The 16,671-nt window shown below is 41.9% G+C and overlaps 1 protein-coding gene across 1 annotated transcript in view; it reads left to right on the forward strand.

The window, feature by feature from the left end:
- Positions 1–16,671, forward strand: part of LOC124548682 (neurotrimin) — a gene marked incomplete at its 3' end in the record, with an annotated part of 1,196,053 nt that overhangs the window by 918,379 nt on the left and 261,003 nt on the right. The window contains exon 7 of the mRNA XM_047125186.1: positions 10,206–10,334. Coding sequence (XP_046981142.1) covers positions 10,206–10,334 — 129 coding nt within the window. The remainder of the gene's footprint in view (positions 1–10,205; positions 10,335–16,671) is intronic.

The raw sequence follows: 16,671 nt of genomic DNA on the forward strand, positions 1-16,671 counted from the left end.
TTCCCTAATGTGTGAAAGAATGAATGAGCAAATGTATTTCTAGTTGCATGCTTGATGGTAGCAGACAAGCCTGTCCGCTAGAGAACGGTAGGACCAACGTCGGAACAGGTAGCTACGCTTTCTAAAAGCAAAGAGGTTTCTATTCTTAGTATGGTCCTGTCTGTCCCTTGTCATGTTGGTATAGGAAGCTGCCTCTCTGGTCACTTCCGTTTTGTATCTGTAAGCACCCTTGGTAGGGGCCCACGGCAGTCTGTCCGCAGCGAGCGTCTGAAGTGGTAAGATTTCCGGCTAGGCGCGTCTCTGCTAAGTCCGTAGGACTATGGATTTCTTAAGTTCAGCCTAACTGAAAATTTAATCACCTTTATTTCAGGTTTAGATCTAAAATATCTAATGTTATCTTAAACTGCAACGCAGTGTAATTCAAGTGTGAAATTCAGAATATCTTCTAGTAGTTGCTTTGTCATTACTTTGTGAGTAAAGTGTAACCACGTGTTTGATGATCCGTAACTCTGATTAAGATCATCAATCATAAATGCGAATGTGTGTGAGATTATAACGTCTCGTCTTGACAATATTTTTCAATATAGCAACTTTTCTTTATGTTCAACCCACGTGGGGTGTACTTTGTGAGACCAGTACCACGTGCTTATACAATTGTTTGACCCATCAGGTTAATCGTAAGACGATAGTAACCAGTTCGAGGGTATTCTTTTGTAAATTGCTTTTCGATGTAATTTAATTTAATCATCAAAATTATTGTGGAGTTACACTCTTTGTGTAAACCAATTTGACCACGTGAAGCATCTAGTGTAGTCATCAAAGTAGCCCTCAGCAATTCTTTTGGGGAAGATTTCAAAGACAGTTAGCATGAATTTAGTATACCAGTGTGTGGTAATTTCATGATGGACAGGATTGCGCTACGAACGTAACTTCTTTGGGTGAAAATTGAATCGGTTGGTTGTGGTTCATTTCCTCTTGCATATGTTTCAACGTTCTTCGTGTGTTATTTTATGAATGCAGTGTTGTATGCAGTCTCCCAACCTTGGCTCCATATTTGATGTGTTCTGTAAGATTACAAAGTCACATTTTCTCAACCCTAAATAAGGCACCAGTTTAGTTATGAATCAAGTTTAATATGCTGAAATTTTAACAGAACAATGATCAATGTTAAAATAAATGTACAAATATAAATTGATTTATTTCTTTTTCTTTAAATTGTCTTTATATATATATATATATATATATATATATATATATATATATATATATATATCCGGTTATCGTAAGATGACTTTTAAAAGATTATAATTAGTGTCAGTCTGGTTGGGAATTTGGTAAGCTAGACTGGATACCTGGTGAAACAGTTGTTCAGTAATGCAAGGTTAGCATCCCCAGATAGCTCACAGCTTTTAACCCGCTTTTATTGTCTTGAATATCAGCACCGCTTTCGGAACAAATTAATGCATCAACATTACAGTATAATAGAGCAACGAATTGAAGTTTTATGACAAACTTGGAGAAACTGCTGCTGAAAACTTTTACGGCAAGTTGTGTATCGAGAAGACCGAGGCTCAAGCATTTCCAACGTGGGCGGAGAAGGCGCTGAAGGTAACTCACACCCGGGACGCCCACCAATATAAAAAACGGATCAAAATATCGAAGACGTAAGTTATTTCACTCGACCTGACCAGTGGTTGAGTATTTGATCGGTTGCTGAAGCTGAAGGAATGGACAAAGAATGCGTGAGGCAAATTTTACAAAACTCATTTAACAGGAAAAAAGTGTGTGCGAAACCTGTGCTGTAAGTTCAAACCACCGTATAAAAGGAAACCTGTGAAAATATTTGCACTGATTCTTTGAAAAATATTGGAAACAATCCTAACAACTTGGAAAAGTAATAACATGTGATGATTCTTGGTTTTTCACATACCATTCGGAAACTAAGCGCCAGTTAACGGATTGTAAATGGCTAACTTCACCTAGAGCAAAGAAAGCTCCAATGAGTAAATCGAGATTCAAAGCGATGGCGATTGTCGTTTTCCAATATTCTTGGAATGTGTACCTGTAGGTCAAACTAGTATGTAACATTATTACCTTGAGATGATCGCTCAAATCTGTGAGAAAATAAGAAAAGGAGACAAGCCCAATTGTGCAAGAGCAAGTCAAAGATCCTGCATCATAACAACGAATCGGCTCATATCGCACTGTCTGCTAAGAGGTTTCCAGCTAAGTACAGCATCCCAATTTTAGACTGCACACCTTATTCGCGTGACCTAGCACCGTGTGATTTTTTTCTATTCCCCAGGCTCAACTCTGCATTAAAACTAAAAAAATATCAGTTCCTTGCAGCAGTGAAAGAAAAAGCACAGCGCATCATCAAGCAGCTCACAGAGGAAGATTTCCAGCACTGTATCATTGGAAAAATCGCCTGGAGCGTTGTAGGAATAGAGGAGGAGAGCTTATTGAGGGTGACAATCACTAAACACATTGAGGTGACAAAAGTCATTCTATAGCGATATACACTAAACGGATGGCGTTAGTCTAGCCTATACAACGCATAAAAGGGCAGCGCGCTATCGGAGCTGTCATTGGTACTCAGGAGACAAAGGCACCCAAGCCAATGGGGTGCAGCGCTCCAAACTCCACCCGTCCCCGTAGCTCTCAGGAAAAGGAAAATGTAAAGTGTATTCAGTTCTTTCTCTTTAAGGAAAGCTGTTTGAATATCAGAATTATGCCGATTTTTAACATGGTCGATCATGAAAATGTTTAATATCTACTCACAAGTCACCATTCGTCTTCGAAAATATGAAAAATACATCGTACCCCCAAGTCTAGCCCCCCCCCCCCCCCCCTGTAGTATGGACTGTTGTCAGGTACACTACTGGCCATTAAAATTGCTACGCCAAGAAGAAATGCAGATGATGAAAGGGTATTCATTGGACGAATGTGTTATACTAGAACTGACATGCGATTACGTTTTCACGCAATTTGGGTGCATGGATCCTGAGAAATCAGTACCCAAAACAACCACCTCTGGCCGTAATAACGGCCTTCTTACGCCTGGGCATTGAGTCAAACAGAGCTTGGATGGCGTGTACAGATACAGCTACCCATGCAGTTTCAACACGATGCCACAGTTCATCAAGAGTAGTGACTGGCGTATTCTGACGAGCCAGTTGCTCGGCCACCATTGACTAGACGTTTTCAATTGGTGAGACATCTGGAGAATGAGCTGGCCAGGACAGCAGTGGAATATTTTCTGTATCCAGAAAGGCCCGTACAGGACATGCAACATGCGGTCGTGCATTATCCTGCTGAAATGTAGGGTTTCTCAGGGATCGAATGAAGGGTAGAGCCACGGATCGTAACACATCTGAAATGTAACGTCCACTGTTCAAAGTGCCGTCAGTGCGAGCAAGACGTGACCGAAACGTGTAACCAATGGCACCCCATACCATAACGCCGGGTGATACGCCAGTATGGCGATGACGAATACACGCTTCCAATCTGCGTTCACCGCGATGACGCCAAACACTGATGCGACCATCATGATGCTGTAAATAGAACCTGGATTCATCCGAAAAAATGACGTTTTGCCATTCATGCACGCAGGTTCGACGTTGAGTACACCATTGCAGGCGCTCCTGTCTGCGATGCAGCGTCTATGGTAACCGCAGCCATGGTCTCCGAGGTGATAGTCCATTCTGCTGCAAACGGCGTCGATTTGTTCGTGCAGATGGTTGTTGCCATGGAAACGTCCCCATCTGTTGACTCAGGGATCGAGACGTGGCTGCACGATCCGTTACTGCCATGCGGATAAGACGCCTGTCATCTCGACTGCTAGTGATACGAGGCCGTTGGGATCCAGCACGGCGTTCCGTATTACCCTCCTGAACCCAGCGATACCGTATTCTGCAGTCATTGGATCTCGACCAACGCTAGCAGCAATGTCGCGATACGATACTCCACCATCACGATAGGCTATAATCCGACCTTTATCAAAGTCGGAAACGTGATGGTACGCATTTATCCTCCTTACACGAGACATCGCAGCAACGTTTCACCAGGCAACGCCGGTCAAGTGCTGTTTGTGTATGAGAAATCGGTTGGAAACTTTCCTCATGTCAGCACGTTTTAGGTGTCGACACCGGCGCTGTGAAAAGCTAATCATTTGGATATCACAGCATCTTCTTCTTGTCGGTTAAATTTCGTGTCTGTAGCACGTCATCTTCGTGATTTAGCAATTTTAATGGCTAGTAGTGTAATTGACGTGAAAAAGTTTCCCACGTGATCATGACCGCAGGACGGGAATTACTAGACACTGAACGCGGAATTGTAGTTGGAGCTACAAGCATGGACCATTCCATAGCGGAAATTGTTAGGGAATTCAATATCCTGGTATCTATATTGTCAAGAGTGTGCCGAGAATACCAAATTTCAGAAACTGCTTCTCTTCACGGACCATGCAGTGGGCGACTGCCATCACTTAACGACCAAGAACAGCGGCGTTTGCTTAGAAATGCCATTGATAACAGAGAAGGAACACTGCATGATGTAACCGCAAAAGTCAATGTGGGGCGTACGTATCCGTTAGGATAGTGCGGCGAAATTTGGCGTTGAAGTGTCATGGTAGCCGACGACTGACGCGGGTGTCTTTGCTAGCAGTACGAAATCGCCTGCAGCGGCTCTCCTGAACTTGTGGCCGCATCGGTTGTGCACGAAGACAACTGAAAAACCGTGGCCTGGTTAGATGAGACTCGATTTTAGCTGGTGAGAGCTGATGGTAGCGTTCTACTTTGCCGCAGATCACACGAAGCCATGGATCCAAGCTGTGAACAAGACGCTATGTAACCTGGTGGTGGTTGTGTTTCCGTGGAATGGACTGGATCCTCTGGTCCCACTGAACCGATCGTTGACTGTAAATGGTTATGTTAGGGAACTTGGAGACCCAAACAACGATGCGTCTTGTCACCAGACCACAAATTTTCGCGATTGATTTGAAGAACTTTCTGGGCAGTTCGAGCGTATGATTTGGCTACCCAGATCGACCGACATGGATCCCACCAACCATTTCTGGGACATAACAGGTAACTCAGTTCGTGCGCCAAATTCTGCACCGGCGACACTTTCACAATTACTACGGATGCCTATGGAGGTAGCATGGCTCAATATTTTTCCAGGGTACTTTCAACGACTTGTAGAGTCCATGCCACATCGAGTTACGGCATTACACCGGGCAAAAGGATGCCTAACATGAGGTTAGAAGGTATCCCATGACTTTTGTCACCTCATTGTGTGTATGTTTCTGAAATAAAACGTTTTACGGGAGTAGTCCCATTATTTTGTAGCCACAATTTGTACGTCCTGTCAACTGGCCCATTCTTTCAGTCACGTTGCTTCAGAAATCTCTTTTTTGCCAATTCAGTTCTGTACCTTCCCATTATCTAACTCGACCTTCCCATTTAGTCTTCAGCATACATCTGTAGCACTACATTTCCAAATTTTGTATTCTATTGTTGTCGGAATTAGTTATTGTCACGTTGCATTTCCGTATAAGGCTCCACTCTAGACAAATATCTTGAAAAAAGATTTATATTAGTTGTTAACAACTTCCTTTTCTTTCAGATATACTTTCCTTGCTATTGTCCGTCTGAATCTTATATTCTCTCTAGTTCGACCATCATCAATTATGTTGCTGCTCAGCTGACAAACCTCATCTAATAATTTCACTGTTTCAGTTCCTAATCTTATTCCTTTAGCACCACCCAATGTATGTCGAGTACAGTCCATTACCCAACTTTTGCTTTTGTGAAAGTTCGTCACATAACCTCTTTCCATGTCACTGCCCCTTTTTAATTTATTTTTCCATCTTATCATTTGGTGAACCACTCTATCCACGTAACTCAGTGTTCTACTTTATCCACTTTTTTTTTTTTTAACAGGATTTGCCAGGAGTTAACAGAAGTTGATATCTATTACAGACAGTATAACGTAAGTCACTGGGTCCGCTGCTGGTAAAACGATCGGTGTGCCGAATAACTGGTCTTCAGTAGCGTGCCGCCTTCAGCTGGGTGAGAATGAGGCTTCCACCAAGGAGTCCTTACGGTCTGTTACGAAAAACGTTAAAAAGAAACTTCTGATCTGTACGTGGCTAAGTAAGGTATTAGCGTGTGGCTAATCTTCATTTGTTTGTAACTGTCATGTGCCAATGACAGTTAGGGTGTTAAGAGATGCATTATTGTTATTCTTTTGAGGCAATATAGAGGGTGTGTCAAACTTTTTGGGTCAAATTGAAACTGGTTATATTGAGATACAGAAACAATGCTCGGATAAGAATATTTGTCGTGTTAAGGGCATACACAGCGCACACAGCAAAACAAGAACGTAGCTCATAGTAACTGTTCAAAGCGACGACTGCCAGTCTCAATGCATGTATTCAGACGGTGGATGCAGTTCTGGAGACTGTACTCCTTGTCCGCGGAAGGATATGGTTTCAGCATTACGGTGCACCAGCCCTCTCCGATGTTTATGTTCGCGAGCATCTGAACAACAATTACCCCCATCGTTGCACTGGAGCGAGAGGTCCTGTCCCAACATCAGCGCAATCCCCTGGATGTCCTCTTCCTCTGCGGTTGCGTCAAAACGTTGGTTCATGAAACCCGTGTAGAAATGACAGAAGACCTGCTTGCTAGGATCCAAACCGTCTGTCTCCTGGTATGAAAGACACCAGAGATCTTTGAGAGAGTGCGGGAAAACTTCATCGGCCGTTGCGATGAATACATTGAGACAGGCGGTCGTCACTTTGAACAAATACTATGAGCTACATCGTGGTTATGCGGTGTACGCTGTGTACGTCCATAACACAATAAATACGAATTTCTGACCATTGGTTACCAATCTCAATATAGTCGATTGTGGACCTCCTATCACGTTTAATTTGATTCAAAACTGTTGAGACTACCCGCATTTTTTCGTAATATAACCTTTGGTGACTATCATTGTAGTCGAGGCTTTCGTGGAGCAAGTCAGTAACGCTTTGTTCCACCTCTGGCCTTTGTGCAACAAACTATTCGCCTTATCATTAGTGATACAGGTGTCGGGTGTCCTCCTGAGGGATATCGTGGCAAATAACGTGCAACTAGAGCGTTAGATCGTCAAATTCCCGGGGTGGTTGGAGGGCTGTGGAGGGATCTGTTCATAATGATCCAAATGTTCTTAAGGGAGAGAAATCAGGCAATCTTGCTGATCAAGGTATGGTTTGACAGGCAGTAGTAACTCTCGCCTTGTGCAGGCAACCATTATCTTGCTGAAATGTAAGCCCAGGACGACTTCCCACGAAAGGCAACAAGACGGGATGCAGAATATCATGGACATACCGCTGTGCTATAAGGGTGCTGTGGATGACTAGTAAAGGGGTCCTGCTATGAAATGAAATGGCACATCTGGCCATCGCTGCTGGCTGTCGTGCCGTATGGCCGACGAGAGTCTGGTCAATATCATCCAATCGCTGTCCGGGGCGTCTCCAGACACGAAATTCGGCTTAAAATCTCACTGAGTGGAGTAGAATTGTCTTCAGTGACGAGTCCCGCTTCGAAATGATCCACGATAACCACTGAAGACGTGTCTTGAGATGCCCCAGGTAGCGGTGGGACACCAACCTGACTGTCGCTCGCCATAAGGCCCGAAAATCGGGAGTGATGGTCTGGGATGTCATTTCATGTCATAGCAGGACCTCTTTGATTGTCATCCGCGGCACCCTTACAGCACAGTGGTACGTCGACGATATTCTACGTCCTGTTTTGTTTTGCCCTTCCTGGAAATCCATCCTAGGCAGCAAGATAATGCACGTCCATACATGGCGATAGTTTCTGTTGCGTGTTCCGTGCTTGCGAACCCCTTCCTTGGCCACCAAGTTTGCCGGATAGCCGACTGAGAAAGTTTGGAGCGCTATGGGAGGGTCTTCCAACCAGCTCGGGATTTTGATGATCTAATGCCAGCTGGACACAACATAGCACGATACCCCCAGGAGGAGAACCAACAACTCTAGCGATGTGACAAACCGAAGAATTGCTTGTTTAAGGGCCAACGATTGAGAAATGCGTTATTGACTTACTATGTTTGTGAATTCTTTTCTCTTGAATAAATTATCCAATTGTTCTAGAACTGTAATCATTTATTTCTCTGCAGATGAACATCGCGTCTAGAGAGTTTCGTACCATTTGGATAATGCCTTCTTGCTACCCCGGTTCTTTTCATTTTGGTCTTTCAGCGCATTTGATCGAAGTTACATTGTGTCTCCTCTATGTACGAGAGTCGTTCTTCGAAATAGCCATTTTTATTCAAAAATCGTAACACTCCTGTTCCCCGTCGTCAATTTATGAGCAGCCAGGCAACTTTATTAAGTCAAGTTTGGATTACTATCGTTGCGAGGTAGTTGTTATTTCGGGGAATTTATTCATGTGGCATCTCACTATGCCGATAACTTGTACTCGGTACGTCTAGATTACTACGGGCCAATTGGTCGACAAATCTCATTTTGCCAAGAATAGTAAGCGCTTTAAGGATAAAAGATGTCCGGCAGAACAGTTTCGAACGATGAATGAGTATCTTAATGCTTTTTCTGCGTTTTCACATATGTCTATCATTGTATATGTTTAATTCATGCTCATTGCGCAGCAATAAGGAACATGGGTCATTTATGTGCTAGCGGTAGTGTCCCGTAATCACAGAATCATAATTATCAATATTATTTGGTCGTCGTCGTTGTCATATTTGGTGTCAGAGCCCACTCCGCTATTTAGTCTTACAGTGTAGGGGCTCTAACATACTATAAGACACGTTGAACAGTGAAAATATAATACTCAAAAAGAGCTTCTTTTTCCTTTCCTATGCAAAGTTTCTGCAGGTACTACATAAGTTTATCGTGATCCTAAAATTCTGATAACGACAGTGCAACTGAACAGTTAACACAAATGTGCTAAGAGCCTTTGAACCCCATGATGTCAGTATATCCAGTGGAACCACTACATCTGCAACGCTACATAATATTAAACGGTGTTTCTCTCTATTCGATGAGTCGACGCGGTGAGAATATTAGTGTCAACCATTTCTGTAATACTCAACAGTGCTTTGCTCTACGAAGGGTTTCACAGTTATAAGTTGTGTGCTGGTATTCAGAAAAACTAATACCAGTCGGCAGTACCAGCAAACGAAAGATTTCACTTTAAGACTTGCAAGTGGTACTAATACAAGATAAAAAGGAAGAAAATTAGGAAGTAGTAACACTTATGGAATAAGACACCTCTAACTAAAGCACTACAATACTATTAGGTCTTCCCGTCTGGCTAGTGAAGTATATATTCAGAGAGTGATAATTAAAGGAGCGGCGTCCGAGGGCGTGAATTAGAGACAATTGAATCTAGCACAGCGTCTATCAGATTCATCATATCGTATCTTAGACAGGCTTTATACATAGACAGTTCACAAATTTCACGTGGCTGGAAGTAACACACTTCTTGCACACTGCAGTAACCTTGTCTTCAGCTGTACCTTCAACACGTTGGGAGTAACCTCACATTTCTAGACGAGATCAATGAATGCCTTTTGATTAGGATCGAGCAATGCATCAATGATGTAGCATGGTTCTTAGTTTTCCTCACGATTACGCCGTGATGCAGAGTATTTGCAGTTTCTTCATTTTGCTGCGGAAAAACCTGATGTTTGTTATTGTTTGAACAGTACAGTTCATATTTAATAACGTAGTCCCCTTATTTTCTCTCAAATTCAACAAGTTCGCAATTTCTTATAATAAGGAACCAAAATACGAGATTCTTGCACACAGTCTCGCTTCCTTTTCAATATTACAATTTGTTTACTTATTATTGATGTATGTGCATATTTGTGTGGCGAAATTGTCAGTTACATCTAAGTCCGCAACCACAACACATGGAATTAAAATACTTTACTAATGTGTTTGGGTTTATAAGTTTTGTAGTGTAGTTTACCCGAATTTTGTAGATACCTGTTGAATGTAATCTGATCACGGATGTCAGTCGCTGAATGTGAAAAGGACTGAACTTTTTGATTGTACGAATGTTGTGAGCGTGAGAGGGAAAGGAATAGTTTAAATGAGTTTTGACATTTGACAGTGAAGGTTTCGTTGCGTTAGTCTCCTGGACTGAGCTTTGAACGGTTTGTGTCGACAGTGAACGTGGTGGACGGGGAGGTGCTGACCATCACCAAGGTGAGCCGGCTGCACATGGGCGCCTACCTGTGCATCGCCTCCAACGGCGTCCCGCCCTCCATCAGCAAGAGGGTGCTGCTGCGAGTGCAGTGTAAGTAGACTCAACGCCAACTCTGCCGTCAGCCGCATGCGCTTTCTGCAGCGTCGCTGTCTGCTCTATCTGTCTGCTGTCTGCGAAGGCACGCGTAGGCAAAGCAGGGTAACGCAAAACAAATCCTTCGGGTGCTATCCCCCAATTTTTGCCTGCCTCTGAGAAGAATAATAACTTAGGATAACAATCTTGAGGTTGACGCTTTTTAGTCCGTGTTTGCTTTAACAATAACATATGTTTTTGGGTGGGGTCCTCCTTTAGCAAAACACAATTTTGTTTTGTATCCCAGACATGTTTCCATGCAGTTGAGGCATCATCAGTGTTTTTTTTTTATTATTATGGCTGTTCAACATAAAGAATGTTCTGTACTGTTTCAGTACATACAAATAATTAGTTTCTAAATAGTAATTACAGATTTTTAATGCGCTCATAAAATTGTTTATTCATTCCTTCTTACTACATGGTGTGGTTTTCCTGCTGTATTGCGTTTTTACAGTGTCTGTGTTCCTTTACAGTTTGTCACCTGCAACTATATACAACTTAATGGCAAAACATTTACACAAAAATTACGATTTCTAAACTGTTATGGCTACGCCTCAGATTAATAGTTTATGTGAAAGGTTGTGTGTTTGTATGTGTATCTATTTGCATTATGATTCACTTACAGTTTCCTATTTCGTCATCTTCTTCGTTGTCAAGTTGTGTAGTGAGTTGTCACTCTCACTGTCACTGTTTACCATCTTTTGAATTTTAAAAACAACCGCCAATCACATCTTCAACTGTTGCTCTGCCCGCCATCTTGTTTTTACACCTTCAACTGTTCCACTGTCCGCCATTTTGTTATCACAGGTGGTAAACAGGGACAGTGACAGTGACAACTCAATACATAGAACTTGACATTGAAGAAGATGCCGAAAAAAGAAACCGCAAGTGAAACATAATGTAAGTAGATAGACACGCACACACACACACACACACACACACACACACACACACACACAAGCTTTCACATAAATTATTAATCTTAGGCGTAGCCATAACAGTTTAGAAATCGTAATTCTTGCATAAACGTTTTGCCTACATTAAGTTGTATATAGAACTGAAGTTAGATGGATCAAAAATTGTTTGGACACTCCTGATTTTTTTATTTGATTGCATGAAAAGGTATTATACAGGTTTACGTGGAAGTTCATTAGTATTCGAGGATGAACTAATCGTCCACATAATTTAAAAATTGACACCCGTCTGAACCGACATGGGGTTTCATTGGACCAACGAAGACCATTTCACACCCAGAGGGTCTGTCGACACACATATCTGCAGACTTTGGGCTACCGAAAATCCTAGAACTGTCATAGAAGACAAGAAAGTCACGGTGTAGAGTGGATTTACCACACTACACCGTGTCGAAGTCGGACCCTTATTCACTGAGGAAAGGTGGGACACTGGTTTTCAAACTGCCAGCATGACGTCTTCGAGGTTCGCCGATATGTTTCACTATCACATCAACTCTAGCGTCGCTGATAAACACTTGTTGGAAGGTGTGACTTTTATGCATTGGGTTATCAACCTTTGATGCGACCCTCCACGAATTCCTCTCCTGTACCAGCTTCTTGATTTCAGAGTAGCACTTGCAACATACATCAAGTTATTTGCTGGATGTGTTCCAGTCTCTGTCTTCCTCTACAGTTTTAGGTACCTCTAGTACCATGGAAGCTATTGGCTCAAATGGCTCTGAGCACTATGGGACTTAACATCTGTGGTCATCAGTCCCCTAGAAATTAGAACTGCTTAAAGCTAACTAACCTAAGGAGATCACACACATCCGTGCCCGAGGCAGGATTCGAACCTGCGACCGAAGCGCCTAGAACCGCACGGCCACACCGGCCGGCTGGAAACTATTTCGTGATGTCTTAACACATGTCCTATCATCCTGGTCCTCCTTCTTGCAAGTGTTTTTCAAATTTTCCTTTCCTCGCCGGTTCTCCAGAGAACCTGCTTATTGCTTACTTTATCAGTCCACCTAGCTTTAAACATTCATCTGTGACACGATACCTCAAATTCTTCGATTTTCTTCTTTTCCGTTTTCCTCACAGTCCACGTTTCACTACCATACAATTCTGTGGTCTAAATGTACCTTTTCAGAAATTTCTTCCTCGCCGTAATGTCTACGTTTGATACTAGCAGACTTCTCTTGGTCAGGAATGCAATTTTCACCACTGATAGTCTGCTTTGTATGTCCTCCTCGTTCCATCCATCATGGCATATTTTATTGCCTAGGCAGCAGAATTCCTAAACTTCATCTATTTCGTGATTATTAATCATTACGTTAAGGTTGTCACTATCCTTATTTCTCCTGTTTCTCATTACTTTTGTCTTTCAGGGACTTACTCTCAACCCATATTCTGTCCCAGACTGTTCACTACATTCAGTATATTTTCTAGTAATTCTTTACTTTCACTGAGGGCAGCAATGTCGTCAGTGAATCTTATCACTGATATCCTTTCACCTTGAATTTTAATTTCACTCTCGACACTTTATTTTATTTCCATCACTACTGCTTCGATGTATGGAACAGACAGTAGGGGCAAATGATCACATACCAGACATATACCCCTTTTAATCTGACCACTTCTTCTTGGTCGTCTACTCTTATTTTTCCTCCTTGGCTCTTGTACATATTGTATATTATCCGTATTTTTTTATAGCTTAGTACTTTTCTCTGAGTTTCGAAGACCTTCCACAACTTTACATTGTTAAATGCTTTTTCCAGGTCCACACATCCTATGAACATGTCTTGATTTTTTTTAGTCTTGCTTCAGTTATCAACCGAAACGCCAGAACTCCCTCTCTGGTGCTTTTGCGTTTCCCTTTCCTACAGCCAAACTGATCATCATCTAACACATCCTATATTTTCTTTTCCATTCTTCCCTACTTTATTTCTAACCTTCTGCTTGGTGAAACTTCCTGGCAGATTAAAACTGTGTGCCGGACCGAGACTCGAACACGGGACCTTTGCCTTTCGCGGGCAAGTGCTCTACCAACTGAGCTACCCAAGCACGACTCACGACCCGTCCTCACAGATTTATTTCTGCCAGTACCTCGTCTCCTACCTTCCAAACCATACAGAAGCTCTCCAGCAGGAGATCTTATTGTGACTCTTGAACAGAGTATTCACTATTACTAACTGAAATTTATTGCAGAACTCACTTAGTCTTTCTCCTCTCTCATTCCTATTAAGAAGCCCATATTATCCCTTAACAGGGAACCGCATCCCAATCGCCCATAACAATTAGATTTTCTTCTCCACTTAAGTAATGAATTACTCGTTCAATAACCTCGTAAACTTTTACTCTCTCTTGGTCTTCGGCTTGCGACGTGGGCATGAAAACCACAATTTTGGTTGTCAGTGTTAGTCGGCTGTCGATTCTGCTGAGAGCAAACCTATCACTGAAATGTTCACAGTAACATACTGTCTGCCCTGCCTTCCTGTTCATAACGAATCTTACTCCCGTAATACTACTTTCTGCTGCTATTGACATTATTCTATACTCATCTCACCATATGTTCTTGCTGTCTTTCCATTTCAATTCACTGACCTCCACTACATCTAGTGTGAGACTCAGCGTTTCCCATTTCAGATTTGCTAGCTTCCCTAGCCTTCTCTAACACGTTCCTGGCCCCGACTCCTAGAATGCTATGTTTTCGTTGGTTATTAAGTCTTTTTTTATGTTCGCCTCCTCCTTTTGCATTTCCCTCTCAGAGGTCCAAATCAGGGACTAGTCTGGACTCTTTTGAAAATGGAGAGATCATCATGACAATTTTTCAGTTGCTGAACTCAAGTCCTGTGTCTTTAGTGCAGTGGTCTCCATTGCCCTTTGCAACAGCACGCCGTTGATCATTGCTGATTCTTTCGCCTTTGGGACCAGTTTCCCACCTCAAGGGCAAGAAAGCCCAAAACAACTATTGCCCCTATTAAGTATGGTGAATAGAATGAGCATTCTAATGACTATTTTCTGGTAACAATGTATACTCATCACCAATATTATCTCAAGGTGGTGCTAATTCATTTTTAAGAGAAATATCTTTTCCATGTGTTCTCTCCCGGTAGTCCAGGGAATGTATGCTTTGGCCTGAATTTCACTATTTGAAAATATTTCACCGCTCATTCAAAACGGACTTAAAACCCAGACATTTTACTTGTCAATTCTCTAGTTCAGGAAAATATTTGGTGACAGAATTGATTACTAATGTTAAATGAAGATTGATTTCACGTGTAAATGAGTATATTTCAGTTTGTTCCTCGAGGGTTGCTATCAATAACGGGAACGGCAAAATGTGTTGAACTCATGCTCGGCACTGGTAAGGCTCCAGTCCGTGAAGAAAAGTGGTTGTCGAAATATTCATCATATTTTCTTGCAAGCTGAAGTTATGGGCATTTATTTCTACAAATAAAGAAGCAGAATTTACACTTCACCATGAAAAAAAATGATGACTAGCAATGGGCCATGAGTGGTGTCCGCTTCGAAATCAATGAAACAAATAATACTGTGAAAATCCTATGACAGTCATTAATATACATCTATGTCTTGAATACATACAGCAACTTGCAAAGGAATCTCCATGTGTTACAAAACGAATAGTCGTTGCCAGAAACTCTTTTCTAGGTATACAGTTTTGCAGTCTGTGTCCATTATGCTCACTTCAGATATAAAAGATGTTCTAAGTCTTTGATTGAATTTGATAAAATTTAGCAAACTGAGCAGTCTTGACAGTAAGCAGTTCACTGAAGAAGACATATAGCTGTATACAAAAGCACGTACGTTGCCGTACTTGATAACACTGGTGTTAGCTACTAATGACGGATATTCCTCTTCGTTAAATAACCGTCAAGCACAATAAACGCGGCATTTTCAGGGTTGACGTGATCCTGCTATTAGCCTGCATGAAACTCCAACTGCAACCACTAGGTGCGGCACAGCCCTGGCCGAACCAAGCGCATGCGTACGAGCACCCAGGTTCTTTCACGTGGAGTGTGACATGCCTTAACGTATCAAGAAATAAATTTTTTGGACACTTTGAAATTGTACGTAAGTCTGGTAAATGAATCTCCACTGGCTAGAAAGAGATACAGTTCTTTTACGGTAAAAAGGATTTATTTCGATGTGTTGGTTACATATTTTACACGGCAACATACAAGTTAAATTGCACCAATAAAAAACTCGCAGAATTGGTATTAAACATATTTCTTAAAGAAGGAAACAGACATTACGACGATCTTCTTGACACCTTAAAAATGAAGAATGGAAAATTTCTTGTCGATGACAACATAGTATTTCGAAAGAGCTCTAGAGATCGTAGGGGGACGCATTTCGAAAAAATGACAACTATTTTACCTGCCAATTTTTGCTTCCCTCAGATCGGTAATCACATAATTCACTTCAAGTTCTCTGAACAAAGAGCGTGAAAAAAAAGCTAATATTGTTGCCGAATAGTTCCCCTAAAATAGTGTGATAATGACTTCATAGCGAAAGGCCTGTGTTTAATTTTCTGTGCAAAGGGTAAAACATTTTCCAAAAAAATACATCAGCAATGGGTGGAGCTTTCCTTCCTTATATGTATAAAGAAACCTTCTTCAGCATCAGCAGCACAACAGATGACTTAACTTTTAGCTTTCTACTTGCCTTCCGTGAAAAAAAAAAAGAACTATGCCACAAAGTCTCTGCGAGAAAGAATTGCAGCAATAAGTCTGAACAAGGATCAGACCATTAGCCTTACAAGAGGTGTACTGTCACAGACTACACTCCCGGGTCTGGTGTGTTCTGGATGCGGCTCGGCGAGCATGAGCTTCATGACGAAACTGTGTGGGTAGACGGTGATATGTAGTCCAAATTGTGTGCTGCCTTGCAAGGAATGGCAATATGTTAAATTTATTGTAGTCTTAATCACAAGTAAAGTCACTCACCACGCTTTGATGAGGGTGAATATTTTCTCTTTTTATATTATAAAGAATGTATCTCAGAGATTTGTATGAGGACTTTCCTCAACCTAAACTTCCTCAACGTTACAAACTTGCAACAGTAAACGATAGGCAGTGCTGTATATCTTCAGTTTCTTACCCAATAGTTCACACTTGAATGAGAGAAACTAAACTCACCTGCTTCCATTTCTCGCCAAACTATCCGAAATACACTGAAAAGGTAATGAAATCGAAGGGAGCAACAATGCATTCATTTCACACATACCTCGACTAGGATGGCAGGTGAGTGACTGAATACAGAAAAAAGAAAAATGAGTAAGCCAACAACTCGATGGACCCAATAATGAACATGCCGAC

Source organism: Schistocerca americana, chromosome 1 (genome assembly GCF_021461395.2).
Source record: "Schistocerca americana isolate TAMUIC-IGC-003095 chromosome 1, iqSchAmer2.1, whole genome shotgun sequence".
NCBI classification, from domain to species: domain Eukaryota; kingdom Metazoa; phylum Arthropoda; class Insecta; order Orthoptera; family Acrididae; genus Schistocerca; species Schistocerca americana.